The sequence below is a fragment of the Neoarius graeffei genome, chromosome 28 (genome assembly GCF_027579695.1).
Source record: "Neoarius graeffei isolate fNeoGra1 chromosome 28, fNeoGra1.pri, whole genome shotgun sequence".
In the NCBI taxonomy this organism is placed as follows: domain Eukaryota; kingdom Metazoa; phylum Chordata; class Actinopteri; order Siluriformes; family Ariidae; genus Neoarius; species Neoarius graeffei.
Genome location: NC_083596.1, coordinates 52395445 through 52416334, shown reverse-complemented (window position 1 = coordinate 52416334; position 20890 = coordinate 52395445). Strand labels below are relative to the sequence as shown.

Below are 20890 nucleotides of genomic sequence, written 5' to 3'. Positions count from 1 at the left end.
TATGTTATAAAATATTATTTTTTATTAGGCTATATATTAAATTATATATTAAATTTATCTTCTAAAATAACAGACTGTACTCATATCACAACTGGTTTATTTCACCATTGGAGATCAGATCACACAAGACATGAGTTAAATGACTCATTTTAAGGATTTAAGCAGGGTATTTAAAAGCATAGCCTAGGATTTCAAGCATATTTCAAGTTTAAAAGCAGTGCCAGCAAACATAAGTGCAATCAATTCAAGTAATAGTTAAGAAATAAAGGGTTTACAAAACAAGTTGGAGTCTGGTACACTTGCAGAAGGTGCTGGTGCAGTGTCACTGAGTCCAACGTCGTCCATTTTAGGTCGTTTAGGATCCGGCTGTCCTGGGACTTTGAAAAATTTTAGTAAGCTTTCTTGTTTTTTGCCATTTTTTCCACAGCGCAAGCTAACAGCTACAAAAAAAACGCAGTGTTCTATTGAGCGGAAGTATACACCCCATGTCCCCCCCCTTCCCCTTTCGCATAGGTTTTGTGGATGTCATAGGAGAGAAATCAACAACAGATATCATAATCAAAACCGAACACTAAGCAAATTTTTATTTACTTATTTATTTAATTTATTGTTTGATTTTTTTTCCCTTTGTAATGGTCACGGAGGTGATCTGATCCATTTAAATAGCTGCCGGAACACCGAATGAAATGAAAATAGCTGCCGGATCCGACGACGGAGGTTACGGATCTTGTTCCATCATGTTCCGGCTCAAATTAAGCCCTGACTTTCTCCATCCCACACCAACATTCTCCATTAAAACACCAACATTCTCCATGAAACACCAACATTCTCCATCAAACATCAACATTCTCCGTTAAAACATCAACATTCTTCATTGAAGCATCAACATTCTCCATTAAAGCACCAACATTCTCCATCACACACCAACATTTTCCATTAAAACATCAATATTCAGCATCACACACCAATATTCTACATTAAAACACAAACATTCTCCATTAAAACACAAACATTCTCCATCACACACCAACATTCTCCATTGAAGTACCAATATTCTCCATCACACACCAATGTTCTCCATCAAACATCAACATTGAATTGTCCATTAAAACCCAAATTTTCTCCATTAAAGCACCAACGTTCTCCATCTCACACCAACAATTTCCATTAAAACACCAAACATTTTCCATGAAACACCAACATTCTCCATCACACACCAGTGTTCTCCATCAAACATCAACATCCTCAGTTGAAACACCAACATTCTCCATCAAACACCAATGTTCTCCATTAAAACACCACATTCTCCATCACCAAGCAATAATTTTCTATTAAAACCCAAACATTCTCTGTTAAAACACCAACATTCTCCATTAAAACATCAGCATTCTCCACCAAACACCAATGTTCTCCATCAAGCATCAACATTCTCCGTTAAAATACCAACATTCTCCATGAAACACCAATCATCTCCATCACACACCAACAATTTTTCATTAAAACCCAAACATTCTTCATTAAAACATCAACATTCTCCATCAAACACCAAAGTTCTCCATCAAACACCAATGCTCTCCATTAAAACATCAACATTCTCCATTAAAACATCAACATTCTCCATTAAATCACCAATATTCTCCATCACACACCAACAATTTTCCATTAAAACCTGAACATTCTCCATTAAAATATCAACATTCTCCACCAAACACCAATGTTCTCTGTCTCACACCAACATTCTCCATTAAAACACCAACATTCTCCATTAAAACACCAACATTCTCCATTACACACCAACATTCTCCATTAAAACAGCAACAATCTCCATTAAAACACCAACATTCTCTATCACACACCAATGTTCTCCATGAAACATCAACATTCTCCATGAAAACACCAACATTTTCCAATAAAGCACCAACATTTTCCATTGCACACCAACATTCTCCATTAAAATACCAACATTCTCCATCAACCACCAACAATGGTCCATTAAAACCAAAACATTCTCCATCACACACCAACATTGTCCATTAAAACATCAGCATTCACCATCTCACACCAACATTCTCCATTAAAACACCAACATTCTCCATGAAAACACCAAAATTATCAGTTAAAACATCAACGTCCTCCATTAAAACATCAACATTCTCCATCTCATCTCATCTCATCTCATCTTATTATGTCTAGCTGCTTTATCCTGTTCTACAGGGTCGCAGGCAAGCTGGAGCCTATCCCAGCTGACTACGGGCGAAAGGCAGGGTACACCCTGGACAAGTCGCCAGGTCATCACAGGGCCACATTCTCCATTAAAACACCAATATTCTCCATCGCACACCAACAATTTTTCATTACAACCCAAACCTTCTCCATTAAAACATTAACACTGTCCATCTCACATCAACATTCTCCATTAAATCACCAACATTCTCCATTAAAACACCAACATTCTCCATTAAAGCACCAAGAAATAGATGTGTCCTGTTTTTAAGGTTATGTTCACATTACAAGTCTCATTGTTCAGTTCTGATTTTTTCTCAGATCGGATTTGCCTATCTCGAAAGTTCACTTTCATGGTCATATTTGTGAGATGACTCATGGTCTTAAAAGTAACTGAATGGATGCGCTAGTAGCTAATGTATGTATTCCATTTTGCTCTGGAGGATGGCAAATAAGATAGATAGATAGATAGATAGATAGATAGATAGATAGATAGATAGATAGATAGATAGATAGATAGATAGATAGATAGATAGATTTTCTTTATTGATGCTAAGCTGGTAAATTGTTACGATAATAACAATTTGTTAGCTGTACATGATCAAGTCAAGAAGGCAAAAAAATCTAGATGGCTAGTGTTTACTGTTTTCACAGCTATTGTAGCTCTCATCCATTGTTGTTTGGCTGCACTGCCAGTGCTGTTGATGAAGACGGCGTTCAGTGCATGAACAAAGCAAAAAGCCTCATGAAATCCAATCTGACCATTCTCATTCATGTCTCATAGCCAGGAATCAAATGCATATCTGATTTAGGACCACATATGAAAAGATCAGATTTCTGTGTCCACACAGCCCTAAACAATTAGATTAGATTAGATTAGATTAGATTAGATTAGATTAGATTAGATTAGATTAGATTAGATTAGATTAGATTAGATTAGATTAAACTTTATTTTCATTGTGCAGACTGCAGGCACAAACTCAATGAACTGCAGTAAATCTGTATCACATTCAGGCAAAATTTATACTGGAGTCACCTCAGCCTGGTAATGTGAACGTAGCCTCAGTGAAGATAACTGGCTTCAGCAATAAAGGTCTGACAAAACGCAACCTTCTCCAAACACCCACCATTCAACACCAAACAGCAGTGCTCTGTCGGCTGTGTATTTAAAGTTCAGGAAAAGAACTGCCAAGTTACACAAACTAAATATTATGAAACGTTTTCACACACACACGTAGAACAAGCCAGCGAGGTGTTGGGTCTTGTTGGTGGATGTCGGGTCACACTCTGGGTTTATTCTGGCAGTTTGAAGTATAGAACCTGCAGGGGGCGCACTCCTGGTATTACTGCTAATTTGCAGAGATTCACTGAGGACCATTTGAAGCCAAATGTATTGGAAAACAATGAAAAAATATGTCAATGTAAGAAAATAAAGGTTACTTAGCTCACTGTGTCTGCAGCTTTACTCAGAAAATGCTTTAGGAAAGCATAACAAGTGCAGTTTAACAAGAATAATTGTAAATATAATGTAAAGCATGTGAACAGAAATGTTTACTGGTTTTAACAACACAATAATCTACAGGGGGCGTGCTCCCAAACCCACTGCTAACTCTCGCAGTCAAAATAATAAGCATCGCCAAGACCAAAAATGACATCTAAAGAACAGGTCAATAACAGTGCTAGCTAGCTTTGTTAACAACATTGGTAGAAAATTTGTGTTTTTAGATAGCTATAACTAATTAAGTAGCTTAGCATAATTAGAATAATTGTAAATATGTATAAAATGTAGACAAAAACATTCCATAAGATATTGTGTGTATACCCTGCGCCACACTGAGTGTGAATACACGATAAATAAGTGATACTGTATGATGTAAAAAGCATTTCTACAGCTAATCTACGCTGATGTCATGGTTCAGTGATGTGTTTATCCTCCATCTTGGCACTTAAGTTATTTTGTACATTTTATTTTTCACCATTTTAGATGGATTTGTACCGAGGTGGTTTGAACTGGTTAAACCATAAACAGGTGTGTGTGTGTGTGTGTGTGTGTTTAGTTGTTGAAATGGGTTTGAACCAGTTCTAGCGTATGTTGTTATACTCTGGTTGTGGAGTGTGTGTGGGGCAGGCCGGCGTTGTTGTATCCATGTGTAAAGGTGTTGTAGGGGTGCATGCTGGGAAACCCCATCAGCGAGCTGGGTGTCATGGAAACAGAGTCTGGAGTCATGGTCAGACTGTTGGGCGTCATGGCAACCGAGTCGGGTGACATGAGCGGGACGTCGTCTGGCGAGCGACGTAGCGTGAGCGTGTAATCCCTTGGGGATGACCTTGCATCTTTCTCACAGGACACAGGCGCAGCCTGGTGACGGGGGGGTGTCGGCTGACGTGGAGGAGGTGTGGCCTGTCGACTGCGTTTATCTTTGCGATAATAGAGTGCGGCAAATGCCAGAACATTGAGAAAAAGCAGCGATGCACCAACAGCGATGGTGACGCTGAGCTCAGTGGAATAATCACGAGGATTAGCGATGACCAGTGGGCCAGGGCGTCTGGGGGGGCGTGGTCCTGTAGGAGTGGCCTGCGCAGGAGGGGGTGGGGCCCGTGTGGTGGTGGTGGAGGTGTAGTGGAACATGTCATTTAAGTTGTAGAGGTGAGGAACCAGGTGCTTCCAGAAAGCAACTTTAGTGGCACGGTAATGATCTCGTACCCGGGGTTTGAGGCCGATGTGCAGGTAGAGCTGATCCTCAGGACTGTACTTCGACCACGACACCTCCTCAAACCGATTTGCTTTTGTGTGGATGAACTTTGTGTCCTGAGGGACGGGTTTATTCGGGTCTCTGAAGGAAGAGTGACAGACAGAGAGATAGAGAAAAATCAGAGATGTAACAGCGTGCTACTCGATCACACCCAACCTGAAACCTGCAGGCTGCTCATCACTGCTGTAGGAATTATTAAGCGTTTATTGTTGTGTGAGTGTGTAATTACCCAGTCTTGGCGAAGTTGGTCCAATAGGTCATGACTACGGCGCTCAGCATGATGTCATTGCGAGAAAAATTGCAAGGGAAGAGTTCGGTGGGTCCAACAAGTGGAATTCCGAACACGTAAGGAATCTCATCTCCATGGGCGGAGTCAGCCCATGCTGGCTTCATCGGGCTCTGGCAGTGGTGATAAAATGCGTAGAAGAACGTCGGAGAACCATAACGTGCATGCAAATCAGCTGTGACCATTGCAGGCTCCACCCACTGGTGATCCGTAAACATGGCGACAAGCGTTTTCCGTCGTGTTTCAGGATTGTCACGATCCGCCCAGTCTGTGTACATGAACTTTATCGTCTCACGCAGTGTGTCCTTGCCTTCTGGGTAACCATAGAGACCGTCCACAAAGTCTGAAACAGCAAAGTCAAAATCTGATCCAGAAACCCCACCCTCCTCTGGCTCAACCACTCCCTCTACAAAGCGAAGTCCCTCCCCTTGGTTGACACCCAGCATGATGTCATAGTTAAGGAACTCGCCCTGCTCCATGAGCACTTCTGGGTCGTCAGGAATGAGGTCACCGTCGATCACCGGCCCAAAAGCAATGTGGAAGCGTGCTGGCTGGATGTCCTGCTCCACCAGCTCCCTGTAACTCCGCTTCTGCATGCACAGCACCAAGTCCTACACACACACACACACACACACACACACACATAGAGTGTGTAGATGACACTGAAGTAAAGAGTAAATGCTAATAAACCATGTAAAGGCATGAAGGCGTACATGTGTGTCGAGCACGTTACAGCCCACTCGCTCGGCCAACATGCGTGTGTATTTCACTGGCTGATAGTTCACTGACCAACTGGACAACGCAGAGCCACTCTGAATAATCGCTCTGTGGAACAGTCCTACAGAGAGAGAGAGAGAGAATGACTAAATGTAAATACTTGGGAATTTCTGTAATGTGAGCTGTGTGTGTTTGTGTGTGCTTGTGTGCATTTACCTTCTGAATGATGAGACAGTGTAAGCAAACTGACACAAGATGCTCCAATTCCGGACCCAAACACAGTGACCCGACCCGGATCTCCTCCAAAATATCCAATATTCTTATTGATCCAACGCAGGGCCTGAATTTGATCCAACAACCCATAATTTCCTTTAGCAGCCTGATCACCAGTGCTCAGGAATCCTGAGAGAATCACACACACACATGTATTACACTTTAATGAGGGCAAGTGGATTTTTTTACCCTTTATAGATAATGCACCTTGATCTGTGTTGGGAATTGTGTGGAGTTTGGGACTGGTCTCATGCTTGGCAGTGTTTAGGATTTTTATTTGTTGAAAAGTTAAAGCTACGTTTGCACAGAATGTGGGAATTCAATCATACTCAGGGGTTTTGGAATGTGTGTGTGTGTGTGTGTGTGTTCACGTACCCAACACTCCTATCCTGTAATTAAGTGTGATGACGATGACATTCCCGTAGCTTGCTAACACGCTGCCATCCATGATGTTTCCAGTTCCGTCCATGTACGAGCCCCCGTGAATAAACAACATTACAGGCCATGGGTCCTCACGTGAGTCACGCAACACTAAATAAACAAACAAACAAACAAACAAACCATGCCACAGTCCTCACATATAAAATTCATCTCATTATCTGTAGCCGCTTTATCCTGTTCTACAGGGTCGCAGGCGAGCTGGAGCCTATCCCAGCTGACTACGGGCGAAAGGCGGGGTTCACCCTGGACAAGTCGCCAGGTCATCACAGGGCTGACACATAGACACAGACAACCATTCACACTCACATTCACACCTACGCTCAATTTAGAGTCACCAGTTAACCTAACCTGCATGTCTTTGGACTGTGGGGGAAACCGGAGCACCCGGAGGAAACCCACGCGGACACGGGGAGAACATGCAAACTCCGCACAGAAAGGCCCTCGCCGGCCCCGGGGCTCGAACCCAGGACCTTCTTGCTGTGAGGCGACAGCGCTAACCACTACACCACCGTGCTGCGCCATCAAAATAATCTATAGTTTCAAATACAATATCTGTGTGTGTGTGTGTGTGTGTGAGTGAGAGAGAGAGAGAGAGAGAGAGAGAGAGCGAGAGAGAGAAGCTAAAAAAGGACAGTTCTAAGTTTACACTCTCTGTCTCTGAATCCCGGCAGCTGATGTAAGAGTGCAGAAACCTCGATGCCACTCACACTGACTGATTAAACATCGAATAAAAACATCCGGTATAAATATTTAAGAAGTGAAAGTTATTAAAAATGAATAAAAAAGTGAGTGATGAAAACAGGAAGTACCGTCATCCTCCGCCTCTTCACCCGCCCTCTTCGGCCCTGCAGACACACACAAGAGAAAATACAGAATAACGAAGGCAGAGATGAAATAAGTGTTTCAGTATCAAATAATAATCCACAACCTCTAAGTGTGTGTGCATGTGTGTGTGTGTGTGTGTGTGTGTGTGTGTGTGTGTGTGTGTGTGTGTGTGTGCGCTCACCACTCCTCTCCCGTGTGGGGACATACAGGTTGAGGTAGAGACAGTCTTCACTCTGCTCCTGCAGGTATGTTGCCATGGTGTCGAGGTTAAAGGTCGCCCACACGGGTGCAGTGATGTCATGCACGTTGCCGCGGGCACTCTGAGGACACACGGGAGCAAAGCGTGTGGCGTTACGCACGCCTCCCCATGCCGCAGGGGGTTCTGGGTTGGCAAATCTCCGCACTCCAGTGGGTGGGGCTGCGAAAGGCACGCCCAGGTACTGGTCCACAGGGCGGAGCCCTTCTGTCGCCACGGTGATGCGCACCCCACGTAGACGACCCTGAGCAGTGTTCACTGTAGGCTGGAAGGTCATGGCTGTCGCCATGGAGATGTACCACCATGGCAACCATGAAACCAAGATGAAGGTCACAGGGCACCAGAGCAGGTGTGTGTACCACATGGTCTCACACACACACACACACACACACACGCACGCACGCACGTATACTCACACACACATGGAGCTTAACAGTCTCTCATACACACACACACACACACACACACACACACACACACACACACACACACACACAGATATATGTTAAGCTCCACCCCTCAGCCAGGTGGTTTTTGTATAGAAGATGCCATTGGTTGCGGAAGCTCTGCCTTTTTTACAGTGCAAATGGCATCACACTTGGTACACACCTAAACACACACACACACACACACACACACACACACACACACACACACACACACACACATACACACACAGACAGATATATGTGTATTAATATAATAGAAACACTGTTATAAAAATATTTAATAAACATAACCACAGAAAATCCTCGTGTCTCACTGGCCAACAGGAGTCAAATTAATCACAGCTCTACATCAGTGATCCTGTAACCACAGCGGTGTGTGTGTGTAGGAGTGTGTATGACACACACACACACACACCTTTACCACCAAGGCAGTTCGAGGGCAGGTTTAGAGACGGTTCCTCATCTGGAACCAATTCTTTACATTTCAACAGACAAAGAACCGACTCTCAGCAAGGAAAACTGCACCAACACTTTGCTGGTCTAGAACAAAGAACCTCTTATGTCAGGGGATGGGGGCGGGATTAAAACCAAGGAAAAGACCAATTAAAACTTTGTGACTGCCATTTAAAAACCAACAGAGCTTGTGTGGTGTCTAGTCTGACTAATCCACAGAAGAAGAAGAAGAAGAAGAAGAAGAAGAAACAGAGCTTCAGTATAGACATGAAATTGAAAGAGACGCTGTTGAAAGTCCACCACTGTTGTTGTTGTGCTCAGCGCTCACGTTGCTGAAAGCAGAGATGTGTCCCAGCGTCTCCACACGTCTGAAATATACTTGTGGTGGTGGCCAGTGGAAAGGGCTGCATTACTGCCAGCACAAAACCCATCTCCTCCGTGTGATTCCAGATCGAGCAGCTTATCCATCAGTAACAGCCTCAGGTTTCAGAAAAACTGACTCTATTCTTTTTGTTTTGTTTACCATTTTATTTTTTGTCTTACAAAGAAAGAAACACAATTTGCTTTAAAATTTTGAGTCTTTTATTTCTGAGAATTAAAAACTGAAGTGGCCAATTAATTTCTGTTACTGACACGAAAATAGAATGACGTTGACAGTAACATGTAACATACACACTGAATCAGACTCGACAGTGTGGAAGCTCCGCGTTCTCTCTGTACAATCATTCCTGTACAAGACAGTTCATTTTAGTGAGACACTACATTATGTTCTTTATTATTTATCTATCACTCACAGAACGTTCTCCTTCTTCAGACGTATTTGAGAAAATGGGTCACCAGATATACTTTGGTGGCCGTTAATATTAAAGTTTATGTGAGAAATGCTGTTACAGACGTACACAGTGACATCATGTAGTTTACGTACAAATAATTCCCAACATTTTTCTGTATTCAGCGACTTTAGGAATACACGACTCTTAAACGTGTACAACATGCTGGTGTGTGTATGTTACTGTCACGAGTTCTTTCTATATAATGCAGTGTATTTTACAGCTGCAGAATTATTAGCATCATTGGTAAAAGATGGTTTATATTAAATCTCTTTACTTCATTAAGTGAATTAAGTTAACCTCGCACTGAAATATGAGAGAAATCTAATCTTCACTTGAAGTAAATTTATTCCGAGAAAATAAAAACCTCCATTTTTTCACAACACCTCAGCTGTGCAAACACTTACTGTGAAATACACCATCACAGCCAGTGTAGCGTTTATGCTGTGTGCTCTCAGACATTTTATTAGTATGGCAATATTTTAATAGGAAATACAAGAAGAAGAAGAAGAAGAAGCTGTGGTACACTGTGGATGAGAGCAGTGCATGGTAAATTCAATTCAGTTTTATCTGTATTGAGCTTTTAATAATGAACACTGTCACAGAGCAGCTTTACACAAGACCAGATGTAGATTTAGATTCCTAATAAACAACAGTAATGAGGAAAAGCTTCCTGAGACAACACGATGGGGGAACTTTGAGAGGAACCAGACTCAAAAGGGGCCCCATCATCTTCGTGCTAACACCAGATTATAAATCATTACAGGTGGAGGAGTAAAGACCAACAGTATGGAGTGTGTGTTTAAACGCTGAAGAAACAGGGATAGTTGAACACACACCTGCCTTGGAGAACCTCACAGGCTTGACACATTTGGAGGAAAGCGCTATCTGCCCTCTTCCACATACACTATTCTTACAGACGCCCACAAATGGCTAGTGCTGTTATGATTGACAGTGGAGAGAGTGTATGCCCCTTCCACCCAGAGAACAAGGCCAGTTTTGCACTCTAAACTCCTTGCCATGGATGGCTGTGGCGTCGTCGAGATCCATACTAACCATTAACCCCTCCATCATATCCACTAACCCCTAGTTCATATTCATAAGTTCTCTGTTCATAAATTGCACTAATACACCCTAATTACTGTAATGTGTGAATTCGACAACTCATTTACCCGCACGATCACTCGTTCTCTACATCACTACATCCCAATATCATTAACACTGCATCTCTCTCTCTCTCTCTCTCTCTCTCTCTTCCACCTTTGTTACGCCTAACATCAGGCAGCATCAGCTCCACATATTTATAAAAGTCCACATTCACCAGGAGAAAGAGAGAGGGGGCGGTGTGTGTTGTAACTGCAGGGACGGTGAAAGAGACTACAGTACGAGATGTGAATACCAATGTGTTCGTTCGTCTCTCCTCCTCCGTATCTCGCCTGCGGATGTTTATCTGATTGGGAAAAGCACCAGTTATGTTCCAAATCACATCTGAGGATAGTGCACTGCCTAGAGTGCACACTATTTAGGGGGGGCAGTATGTGTAGAATGCACACACACACACACACAACAAGCCAACAGATGGCCAAATCACCATGACAACTCTGAGACGTGGCAGAAGGTGTCTCACTGCTTCTCCTTCTTATCATTCCACTACACACACACACACACACACACACACACCTTCATCACTCATGCCTAATAGAGGTCACTTCAAGTGTGTGTGTGTGTGTGTGTGTGTGTGTGTGTGTTACACATGTGAGGAACACATGTACTCACACAGAGGGGTTCCTTCATTCATTCTGCTTTCTATATTGCACACACACACACACACACACACACTGATCAGTGTACAGAAGCGATAAATGCAGCGCGCGCGCACACACACACACACACACACACACACAGGCAAACGCGCTGCAGATTCACGTTATCCCGACATTCAGCATAATAATAATAATAATAATAATAATAATAATAATAATAATAATAATCGTGTGAATGTGCTCGTGCATGTGGCCGCATTTAGCGCGTGCAAACGAGAGCAATGCGGCGGCGCGCGCCATTTAAACCGTTTCCACCCACGCGTGATTAAAGCCTCCCGAGCGCGTTATAACCGCTCCATGCTGCTGGAGATCAGTGTTTATAACCCGCTGGTGAAGGTGAGGATGAAGAAATCATGAGGAAAAACCCAGTTCCGCTCCTCACCTGCCGGCTCTCTCCGCCTCACCGTGCGCTCCTCTCCTCCGCGCCGCGCGCCATGCTCCCTCCCGCGAGCCTCCAGGCTGTGATGAAGATGATGATGATGAGGAGGATAATGTGATTGATGATGATGATGATGATGATGATGATTACTGTAAATGAACATCCATGCCTCTTTGACTGGAGTGTCAAAGCGTAAAGCGCGCGCACGTTGCAGATGCTCGCGGACGCGAGACTCGGGAGCGCGCACTCTAGGTACTCTTCACCGCGGGCGTTACTAAGCAACCAGGCAAGAGGAAAATGAGGAGGATGCGGCGCGCGACCGCACCGGGGCGCATACACGCCCAACGCCCCCGCCCCCTGCCCCCGCCCCCGCCCTCACTGCACGGAGTTACATTATATTACATTACATAATGACATAATATTATTCACATCTTTGAAAAAAACAACAACAACCCAAACCTTGATTTCGAAGGTCAGTGTAGTGTGGAGAGTAAGAGCAGAGACCGAAAAAAAAAAAAAAACAGTTTCTGAAATGTATAAATGTTTATAAATACAGTGGCGGTTCTAGACCAAAGTTACTAGGGGGGCCGAGATGGGGCCAGTGTTTTTTCAGGGGGGCACATATAAGGACAAAACATGCCAATATTTAAGAGTTCAAAATGTTTAGTTTAGTTTAGTTTAGTTTAGTTTATTTAAAACCAAAACAAAATACCTTCTTGCTCCTTTTCATGATGATAGCCTACAGTAGGCCTATACTAAAAAGTAAACGGAGAGGAATGTAGCCTCTACATATCACAAGGCCATTCAAGTTTTACAAGAAGGTTAAACACTGTCCGTTATTTCACCCATTTCCCAAAAATATTAAGTTAGGCTACTTATTGCTATGCAACGCACTTTTCAGAAAGCGCAATAAAACGGATTTATTATTGTAGTGAACAACAACAGTAAAACACGGATGTGTGCAAACACCGAAGTTACGAAATTGAATAATTTTCCTTACCTTCGCCTCTTTGCAGTAGCCTGGTCCCTGCAGGGCTGCAGCTGGTGTCTCTCACGCCCGAAGTTTACAGTTGGCGCTGCTGCGGGTCTTTCTGCTGCAGGTGACAGTGTGCATGTCGCGCTTTAAGGAGTCCGTGTAGAACACTCCGGCATGTCAGTTCCAATCTTCGAGCCAGCGCACGTCGAAATTAATAAAGCTTATTATCTGTTCAGCACAGGGGCCACAACAGGGGCCAGGAGCAATTTTGCAGGGGCCTCCGTTTAAAACCGCCTATGAGTTCCTTTACAGGAAGGTGCAGGAACTGTGGAGAACCCTGTGTGTAAATTACTCAGCATTACACAAATTAAAAACGAATTCAGAAATGAACTTAACTATGAATTTCTTCATCTAAACTTTTTTATACAGCAGTCAGTTCTGGTTCTCTAATCTGATTGGAAGAGTGACGTTCCAAGTGTGCTGGTATTTCTGTCACCACACTGTGGGATCTCACTCTGTACCACTTCACTCCTCTGTGTTCGCAACACAACATCCTTCTCCCAGTGATCATCTGGAACGGTGACTACAGGAGTTCTCGCAACATAATCAGCAGACATGGCAAAGAATACACTTTATCTGAACATGATTTCGGTTTAAAATATGAATGCTTGTCAGATGAAGATGAAAAGGAGACACTAATTTTAGTGGAAGCTCCTTCAACAGGAACATGAGCTAAGTGTGCTAGCTGGCCAGCTTTCTGATGGGCTGGAAAGTGAGTTTGGCTTCTTTGGAATGGATTTCTGCTCGTGGAACAAAAATAAACAAAACGTCCTGAGATTTCCTGAGATTCACACGTGTCCTCCCCGTGTCCATGTGGGTTTCCTCTGGGTTCCCTGGTTTCCTCCCAAAACGTGCAGGTGGGTGGACTGACTGTGCTGCACTGCCTGTGTGGGTGTGTTCCTGGGACAGACTCCGCCCACCTCCCCCCTGAGCAGGACAGACTCATTGAAGGTGAGTTAAACCTTCATCCTTTCTACAGAAAAGGTAAAATCACTCAAACTGTATTTTTGATCATGATCAGCAGGAGAGTCCTCTGAGGAGGAATGTGGAGAACTTCCTCATCCTGCCGATCCTCTCATCTTTAATAAGGTGCAGGAAAAAAAGGTAAAACATGATCTAAATGTCTTAAACTCCATCCTGCTGTGATTATTCATACTCATACAGGGGAAGGAGAAATCATTTTACGTTGCTGCTTTTTAAAACTTCATTTGTGTCTGTGACATTAATCCTTTCATAGCTGGCTATGTTTATTAAAAATCCCGACTACATTTCTCCGTTATCTGTAGCTTGTCGGTTCACCAAAACGACTCTTCAGATGTGTGAATCGATTCCCAATGCTCGACTCGAAGAGCTGACTTAGAGCTGATTAAACAAATGATTCAAAGAGCCGAGTTGGAGAGTCAAAAGAATCAGTTCAAGGAGCCGGCTCACTGGCGAGCAACGCATCACTTTTTCACGCCTTCAGTGAAACGCCTGAGGTCAGAAGAAAGTTGTTAAATTGCGTATTACGATATTTTTGGTGTGTTAGTTTGAATAAATTATATCATCACGAATAAACTATTTGGTTTTATTTTTAAAATAACACTTTTAGCTATATAGCTCAAAAGGCAGCGCTAGCTGTCTGAATGTGACCCAAAGGCTGGCACACAGGAAGTTTGCCTGAGTAAAATTTACTCAAACTGAAGAAAATTGTACTCTCTGCCAGATAACATTTGTTCCCTCTCTGAAAAGAGTAAAAGTTACTCTTTTGATAGAGCAGATTGTCCAGAGTCAGTTCTCCTCAGTTGAGTGTGAATATTTTACTCTGTGGTGGGATTTGACTCGATTCAGTGAGTCTTGAAATGAACTCTTGTACTAGTTTACTCAGTTCAGAGCCACAACCAACTCTGTCACACAGTTACTCTGTAATTTTGCTCCAACTCCAAATTTTACTCTCTAAACTCAAAATAGAGCAAAATTCACGATTTTTGAGGAAAATACTTTTAACTCTGGAAAAACCGCTCAGTCATTTTTCCTGTGCAGATTACCTCAGCAACAAGCTAACAAGCTAAAAGTTCACAAATGCTGAAACCTGTGATTGTGTAAACATTTCTGTGACTCCGAATCCCTCGGATAAACCCTGCCAGGTGAGCTGGTGTCCTCTGGCTGGGTTTATCTCCAGCTGAAGTGTGCTATGAAGCATTATAATAACAGCATTAGGAAGTGGATTGACCTCCCGCTGACCCTGTGAGTGTGGGCCACGGTACACAATGAGCTTCATGGAATTCCAAGCATCCATGAAGATGTTTTGGAAGAAGTTGACATGATGCGGATGAAGGACTCAGCGACGTCTCCAACCAGGAGAACATGGGCCCCGGTTCTACAGAAAGAGCAGAGAAGAGGTGTGTGAGGCTTCAGTCAGGATGGTGAGGTGAGTTTACTGTGTGGAAGAAGAAGAAAGTCTGTACTTCTAAACGTACACATTACAGTACGGTGAAATTATTTCCTTTGCATTTGCCAGCGTGTTGGGCAGTTGGGGTCAGGGTTAGTGTGAGAGCTCTGAGAGAGTTTGGGGCTGTTTGCCAGCGCGGTGGTGTTGGGGTTCAGACCTTCTGATCAGTCGACATGCACTCAGAATTCAGAAACGTCCCCGTCGGTTTCTGAGTTAAAAGTCTAAACATGTTCCACCCCACCAGACTTTCTGCCTCATTTGGTCTTGGTCAGTTCTCCCCACCCACAAGTTGCTGAAGGGAATTAGGTGACAAATCTGAACAAATCTAAGCTACGAAAATCTAATTTTATCAAGTAGAAAATGATGGAAAGGGGAATCTGTGTACTGTAGGCTGTGTGCTGCCATACTGCTGTGACACCAGGTGTGTTTATATCACAGAACTCAGGTAACATCCGCCCAGTTGAAGGACCAGTGCGTTGCGTTTATTTTTGCACGTTTCCATGTCAGAGGTTGGGTTGTCCTGGTTGCAGTGTAAGTCCTTAAAGGAAAGCTCTGGGATTTTTTAACCTGTACCCTATTGTGATAGTTTGCTTTGTTTTTCGTTATGGCTTTGTTTTGTATTTGATTTCATGCATTTAGCTTCACTACACTAACACTGCATGTCTGCAATGTTTAACATTACTGATTCACTGACTAACATGTTTTGTACATACATGTTGTATATAGTTTTCCTTTTCTTAAGTAAATTCTTTCATTATTTGGTAATCTCGTGTCCCGTGTCCTCCTTGGTTTTGTTACGATTCTGAGCCAGATCGTAACACCTATCTCCCATCTCTCAGTCATATATTTCCCCGGGACGAAATCGATAGAAATCAGTGAAGTATCGAGTTAACTGGCAACCACAAGACAGCTACACACTATAATCCTGCAGGGAAATCATCCACATCAATGTAAAGTGTTGTTTATAGATTTATAACAGTATTATAAATGTCTGATGACATGGAAAGGTTCCTTACAGAGATACACCTCTGTGTGTGTGTGTGTGTGTGTGTGTGTGTGTGTGTGTGTGTGTGTTTTCACCTCAATAACTGTAAGGCCACCCATTTTTTATTTTTAGGGTCACGGATTTTTTCAGCATATTTCTGATAATGTCAGTTGAAATAAAAATAAAAGTGTCCTTGTATATTTTTTCTTTTTTTTTCTCATGGCAAAATTTCAGTATTGGATTAAGATGATAAAATAATTTAAATTCAAGAGACTCCTTTTCCACACACACACACACACACACACACACACATATATATATATATATATATATATATATATATATATATATATATATATATACACTATTATCATTTATGTTCCTATTATTATATCAGACGTATTTGTTAGAAATGCTACCATCACCAATACAAGAAAAAATAAATCTACCTGACCATATTGTCCAATTTCTGTTTTCCTACATATCAATATTTATCATGAATAGTATATTTATATTTTTTAAACGAACACCTTCAAAAGGGGCAGCACGGTGGTGTAGTGGTTAGCGCTGTCACCTCACAGCAAGAAGGTTCTGGGTTCGAGCCCCGGGGCCGGCGAGGGCCTTTCTGTGCGGAGTTTGCATGTTCTCCCCGTGTCCGCGTGGGTTTCCTCCGGGTGCTCCGGTTTCCCCCACAGTCCAAAGACATGCAGGTTAGGTTAACTGGTGACTCTAAATTGAGCGTAGGTGTGAATGTGAGTGTGAATGGTTGTCTGTGTCTATGTGTCGGCCCTGTGATGACCTGGCGACTTGTCCAGGGTGAACCCCGCCTTTCGCCCGGAGTCAGCTGGGATAGGATCCAGCTCGCCTGCGACCCTGTAGAACAGGATAAAGCGGCTACAGATAATGAGATGAGATGAGACACCTTCAAAAAATCAGTTTCAACATTTCTTAAAATCACACAGCAAGAGATATTTTGTATCACAGATACATGTACTTGTCTGATCTCAAAAACATTGATCCACATATATCAGAGCTATTTTTCTATACACCATCAATTTATACCTGTACAAGTACCATACATCTGCTCATGAAGCTATCGCTAGCCATCAGCCACTTAAAGAAAATCTTGAAAAATATAATACAAATTAGCCAAAAATATATTTCTTCTTCTGATTTACTGTAATGTGGTTAATCAATTTGAAATCCAAGTGCTAGCCTGGCATTCCCAATGACCATTCTTAAGAATGCGCAAATCCTAAGTAGGCACACAACACGTTTGTGTGTATGTATGTATATTTATATGTGTGCGTGTGTTCTAATATAAAACTGGACCAGTATTCCAGTACTTACTTCTCTGAAGGTGTGTGGTCATATGACCGTTGAGCTCTCATTAGCACATCGAGGGCTGATATCTTCGTGATACTCGGTTCGATAGGACTCTCTCCAGCACCTTCCTCTTCTAATTCTACAGTCAGATATCTGCAGCCAAAAGCTCGAACTAATGTTACTGCAGGCATGTTCAGCATGGCCCTGGTTAAATCGCTACCTTCTCTCTGTGAACCAAAGATTGTTTTGATCTTTTCATTGTTTATCTTCAACACTTGAGAGACGAAATCGCCCACGTTTTGGTCGGTGAGACAATGAATTGATTTTTGTTTACCATGTTATGCTTACATAGAGTTGAGTTGATGGCTCAGAAGCCATGCTGTCAGCATCGGCCATGATCAGCACGAGGTTTATACTGTCGCAAAGTGGTCGTAAATCACCCCGTAGAATTTACAACATTCAACTCTAACATTCAAGTGAATACGCAATGTCGTAAATAGTTTCGTTTTCTGACTTGGCTGAAGTGGATATATACAACACATGTTGTTGTTTGTATTTACGATTTTTCCTTTTTACTTGTGACAAATAGGATTTGGTACTGGGAATACAATGCTGTTACAAGAAAAATATGTGACCCCAAAATTTTGTCATTTCTTTTTGTACGTTTTGGCGGTTCAAATAAAAATAAAAATACACACAGACTTTTTATTTTTTCAGCGGTAGTATTTAACTGCCATTGGCGGATCCGTGATCTGAAAAATCTAAAATGAGTCACCTAAAGAAACTGCAGACTTTCTTTCATTCAGTGTTTTATCGCTCTCTTCTTCCGCTCTCTGACGCAGCGCCACATTCAGTGCCTGTGGTCGATGATCACACGGGGCTGTGCTCTGATCTTTACAGGAGACGTGAACACAGAATTCATGAGGAAGTCTATTTCCAAAGTGGAGCCTGAATACTGAGCTGATTACAGTACTGACAGTCAAAAGGATAGTAACGATCAGTGTATATATGGTCATTTTTGTGACAGTAACAGAAATTAATAGGCCGTTTTTGTTTTTATCCTGAAAATCACAGACTGAAATTTAAAAGCAGATTGTTTTTCTGATGTTTGGGTCACTGATAGATGACTGGAGCAGATTCCAGTGTGACACAAAATCACACACAGAGTTTATTTTTTCTATATCTATTTTATTTCAGGATCTATTTCTGACCTGTGGATTAGTCAGACTCGGGCTTTGTGTGTTTATTTTAATGGCGGTCACAAAGTTTTAGTTGGTCTTGTTGGTTACAGTAATCCCACCCCCGCCCCTGATGTAAGAAGTTCTTGGTTCTAGACCAGCAAAGTGTTGGTGCTGCTCTGGAACCAGTTTTCCTGGCTGAGACTCCAGGGCTCGACATTAACTTTTAAACCTACTTGCAGGGGTAAATTTCCACTTGCCCCCCAATATTATCACTTGCCCCCTATTTTGTGAGTACTACTTTTTTTTTTAGGAAAACCATAGAATAATTGTGAATTGCAACATAAAATAAAGATCACACATTGAGTTGAAGTTTGGTTATTGATTAAGTTTATTATTAAGTTTGGTTATTGGTTAGGGCGGCACGGTGGTGTAGTGGTTAGCGCTGTCGCCTCACAGCAAGAAGGTCCGGGTTCGAGCCCCGTGGCCGGCGAGGGCCTTTCTGTGTGGAGTTTGCATGTTCTCCCCGTGTCCGCGTGGGTTTCCTCCGGGTGCTCCGGTTTCCCCCACAGTCCAAAGACATGCAGGTTAGGTTAACTGGTGACTCTAAATTGAGCGTAGGTGTGAATGGTTGTCTGTGTCTATGTGTCAGCCCTGTGATGACCTGGCGACTTGTCCAGGGTGAACCCCGCCTCTCACCCGTAGTCAGCTGGGATAGGCTCCAGCTCGCCTGCGACCCTGTAGGACAGGATAAAGCGGCTACAGATAATGTATAGATGGATGGATGTTTAGTGTGTAGTAGGGCTGCGTACCTAAACGTATCATCAGGTACAGGTACAGAGGTTTAGGTACAGGTCCGGACCTGTACCTGTACCTGAACAATTTAACATGTGTTCTTCTGAACTTCTTCAATAATGACAGAAACATTAATAAACTGTTGACAACTTGTCAGTATCTTTATTCAAAGAAAACTGAACATAACTAGGTTTCCTACCTCACTTCTCAGTCACCCTCTCAGTCTCACACTTAGGCTACATCCACACGACAACAGCAACGAGATGTTATTTAAAAATATATCGCGTCCACATGGGCAACGATCAGTAAAATATCAGGTCCATATGGCAACGCAACGCTTGCTGAAAACGATGCAATACACATGCCACACCTCTAGGGGCACTGTAAGACGGTCCCTTCGGAGACACCAGAACAATAGAAGAAGTAAGGACGCATGCGCATAATGCGTGAGACTTCATATTAGCCACAAAGTCAGGAAAATCTGTTCGTAAAATTACATTATAATGACCAAATACAATGAAAAGTATTTTTCCAGTCTCACCTGTGAAAGGTAATCCCATGTGATCTCGTTTGGACGGTAAACCTGTTGGTACAGTTAAAGGCAGCACATGAATCTTTATTCTCCGCTTTGACCTCTCCAATATGGCGGCGAGGATGATGTATGATTCTACGCGGAAGGCGGCGTCTTTAATGGTCTGGAATAAATTGGATTAATTTGCTCCTCTACGCCCTTTTTGAGGAATGTATTGTCAGACTTAAATCAACATCTGAAGAGGTGAGATCGCTCCTTTTTTTCCCTATTTTTGCTGGCGGGATTGCACCATTACACAATAAATATTCACAGTGAAAATATTTTGTAAGCGCGTTTCATGAACCAAGTTATAGGATTTGTTGACAACTCGCATCGCAATGAGAAGATCATTGGCACTACTGGTGTTAAGAATCAGACCATTTCATAAATGAATATTTTGCTGTAGAGCTGCAGTGTTTGTACAATTGCATGTTTTTGCTTCACTATTACTGTCACTATTCTGCTTCTTGCATTACTACTGTGAACTAACACTGAACATAATAATAATAATAATAATAATAATAATAATATCCAAGCTCGTGTTTCACTCTCACTAGTGCTCTGTAAGGCTTTTTCCTGGTGATATTCGTTACACTTCTACCCGGCGTGAAGCACTCACAGTCATGTGGTTGTGACGTCATCGTAAACAAATCCGTTCTACTCATCCAGACGACTTCACAACGGCAACGTTGCCAGATCATTCCACTCTGGAACCCGTTCTCAAAAAGATTGCGTTTTGGGCACCCAAAACGCCGGTGCCGTGTGGACACCAGGCCTAAACGATAAGCAATTGTATCGGAGTCACCTGAATCCGTTGCCATGTGGACAGGGCCTTAGTTAACTTGGGACAAAAAGTCATA

At 42.6% G+C, this 20890-nt stretch overlaps 1 protein-coding gene and 1 long non-coding RNA gene across 2 annotated transcripts; both read right to left on the bottom strand.

Moving 5' to 3' along the window:
• Positions 1 to 3668: 3668 nt before the first annotated feature.
• nlgn3b (neuroligin 3b) lies at positions 3669 to 8237 on the bottom strand. The gene is made up of 7 exons (XM_060912915.1): positions 7700 to 8237; positions 7503 to 7538; positions 6628 to 6783; positions 6196 to 6381; positions 5976 to 6100; positions 5206 to 5873; positions 3669 to 5057 (listed from the first exon to the last, which is right to left on the bottom strand). Exons 1-7 carry the CDS (start codon positions 8136 to 8138, stop codon positions 4319 to 4321), a joined length of 2349 nt encoding a protein of 782 aa, XP_060768898.1. The 5' UTR covers positions 8139 to 8237; the 3' UTR covers positions 3669 to 4318.
• Positions 8238 to 8244: 7 nt separating this feature from the next.
• LOC132875820 (uncharacterized) lies at positions 8245 to 19177 on the bottom strand. Its single transcript, XR_009651885.1, has 3 exons — positions 17511 to 19177; positions 12709 to 15103; positions 8245 to 8383 (listed from the first exon to the last, which is right to left on the bottom strand). It is a non-coding gene; the product is annotated as an uncharacterized LOC132875820 (long non-coding RNA).
• Positions 19178 to 20890: the final 1713 nt, after the last annotated feature.

Bases quoted from the DNA above. Each gene is read 5' to 3' on its own strand.
- nlgn3b (XM_060912915.1), bottom strand. From the start codon at position 8,138: ATGTGGTACACACACCTGCTCTGGTGCCCTGTGACCTTCATCTTGGTT. The intron at 7,539-7,699 runs GTGAGCGCACAC...GTGTGTCTGCAG, and splicing joins CCCCACACGGGAGAGGAGTG to GGCCGAAGAGGGCGGGTGAA. The intron at 5,058-5,205 runs GTAATTACACAC...CTCTTCCTTCAG, and splicing joins ACCAACTTCGCCAAGACTGG to AGACCCGAATAAACCCGTCC.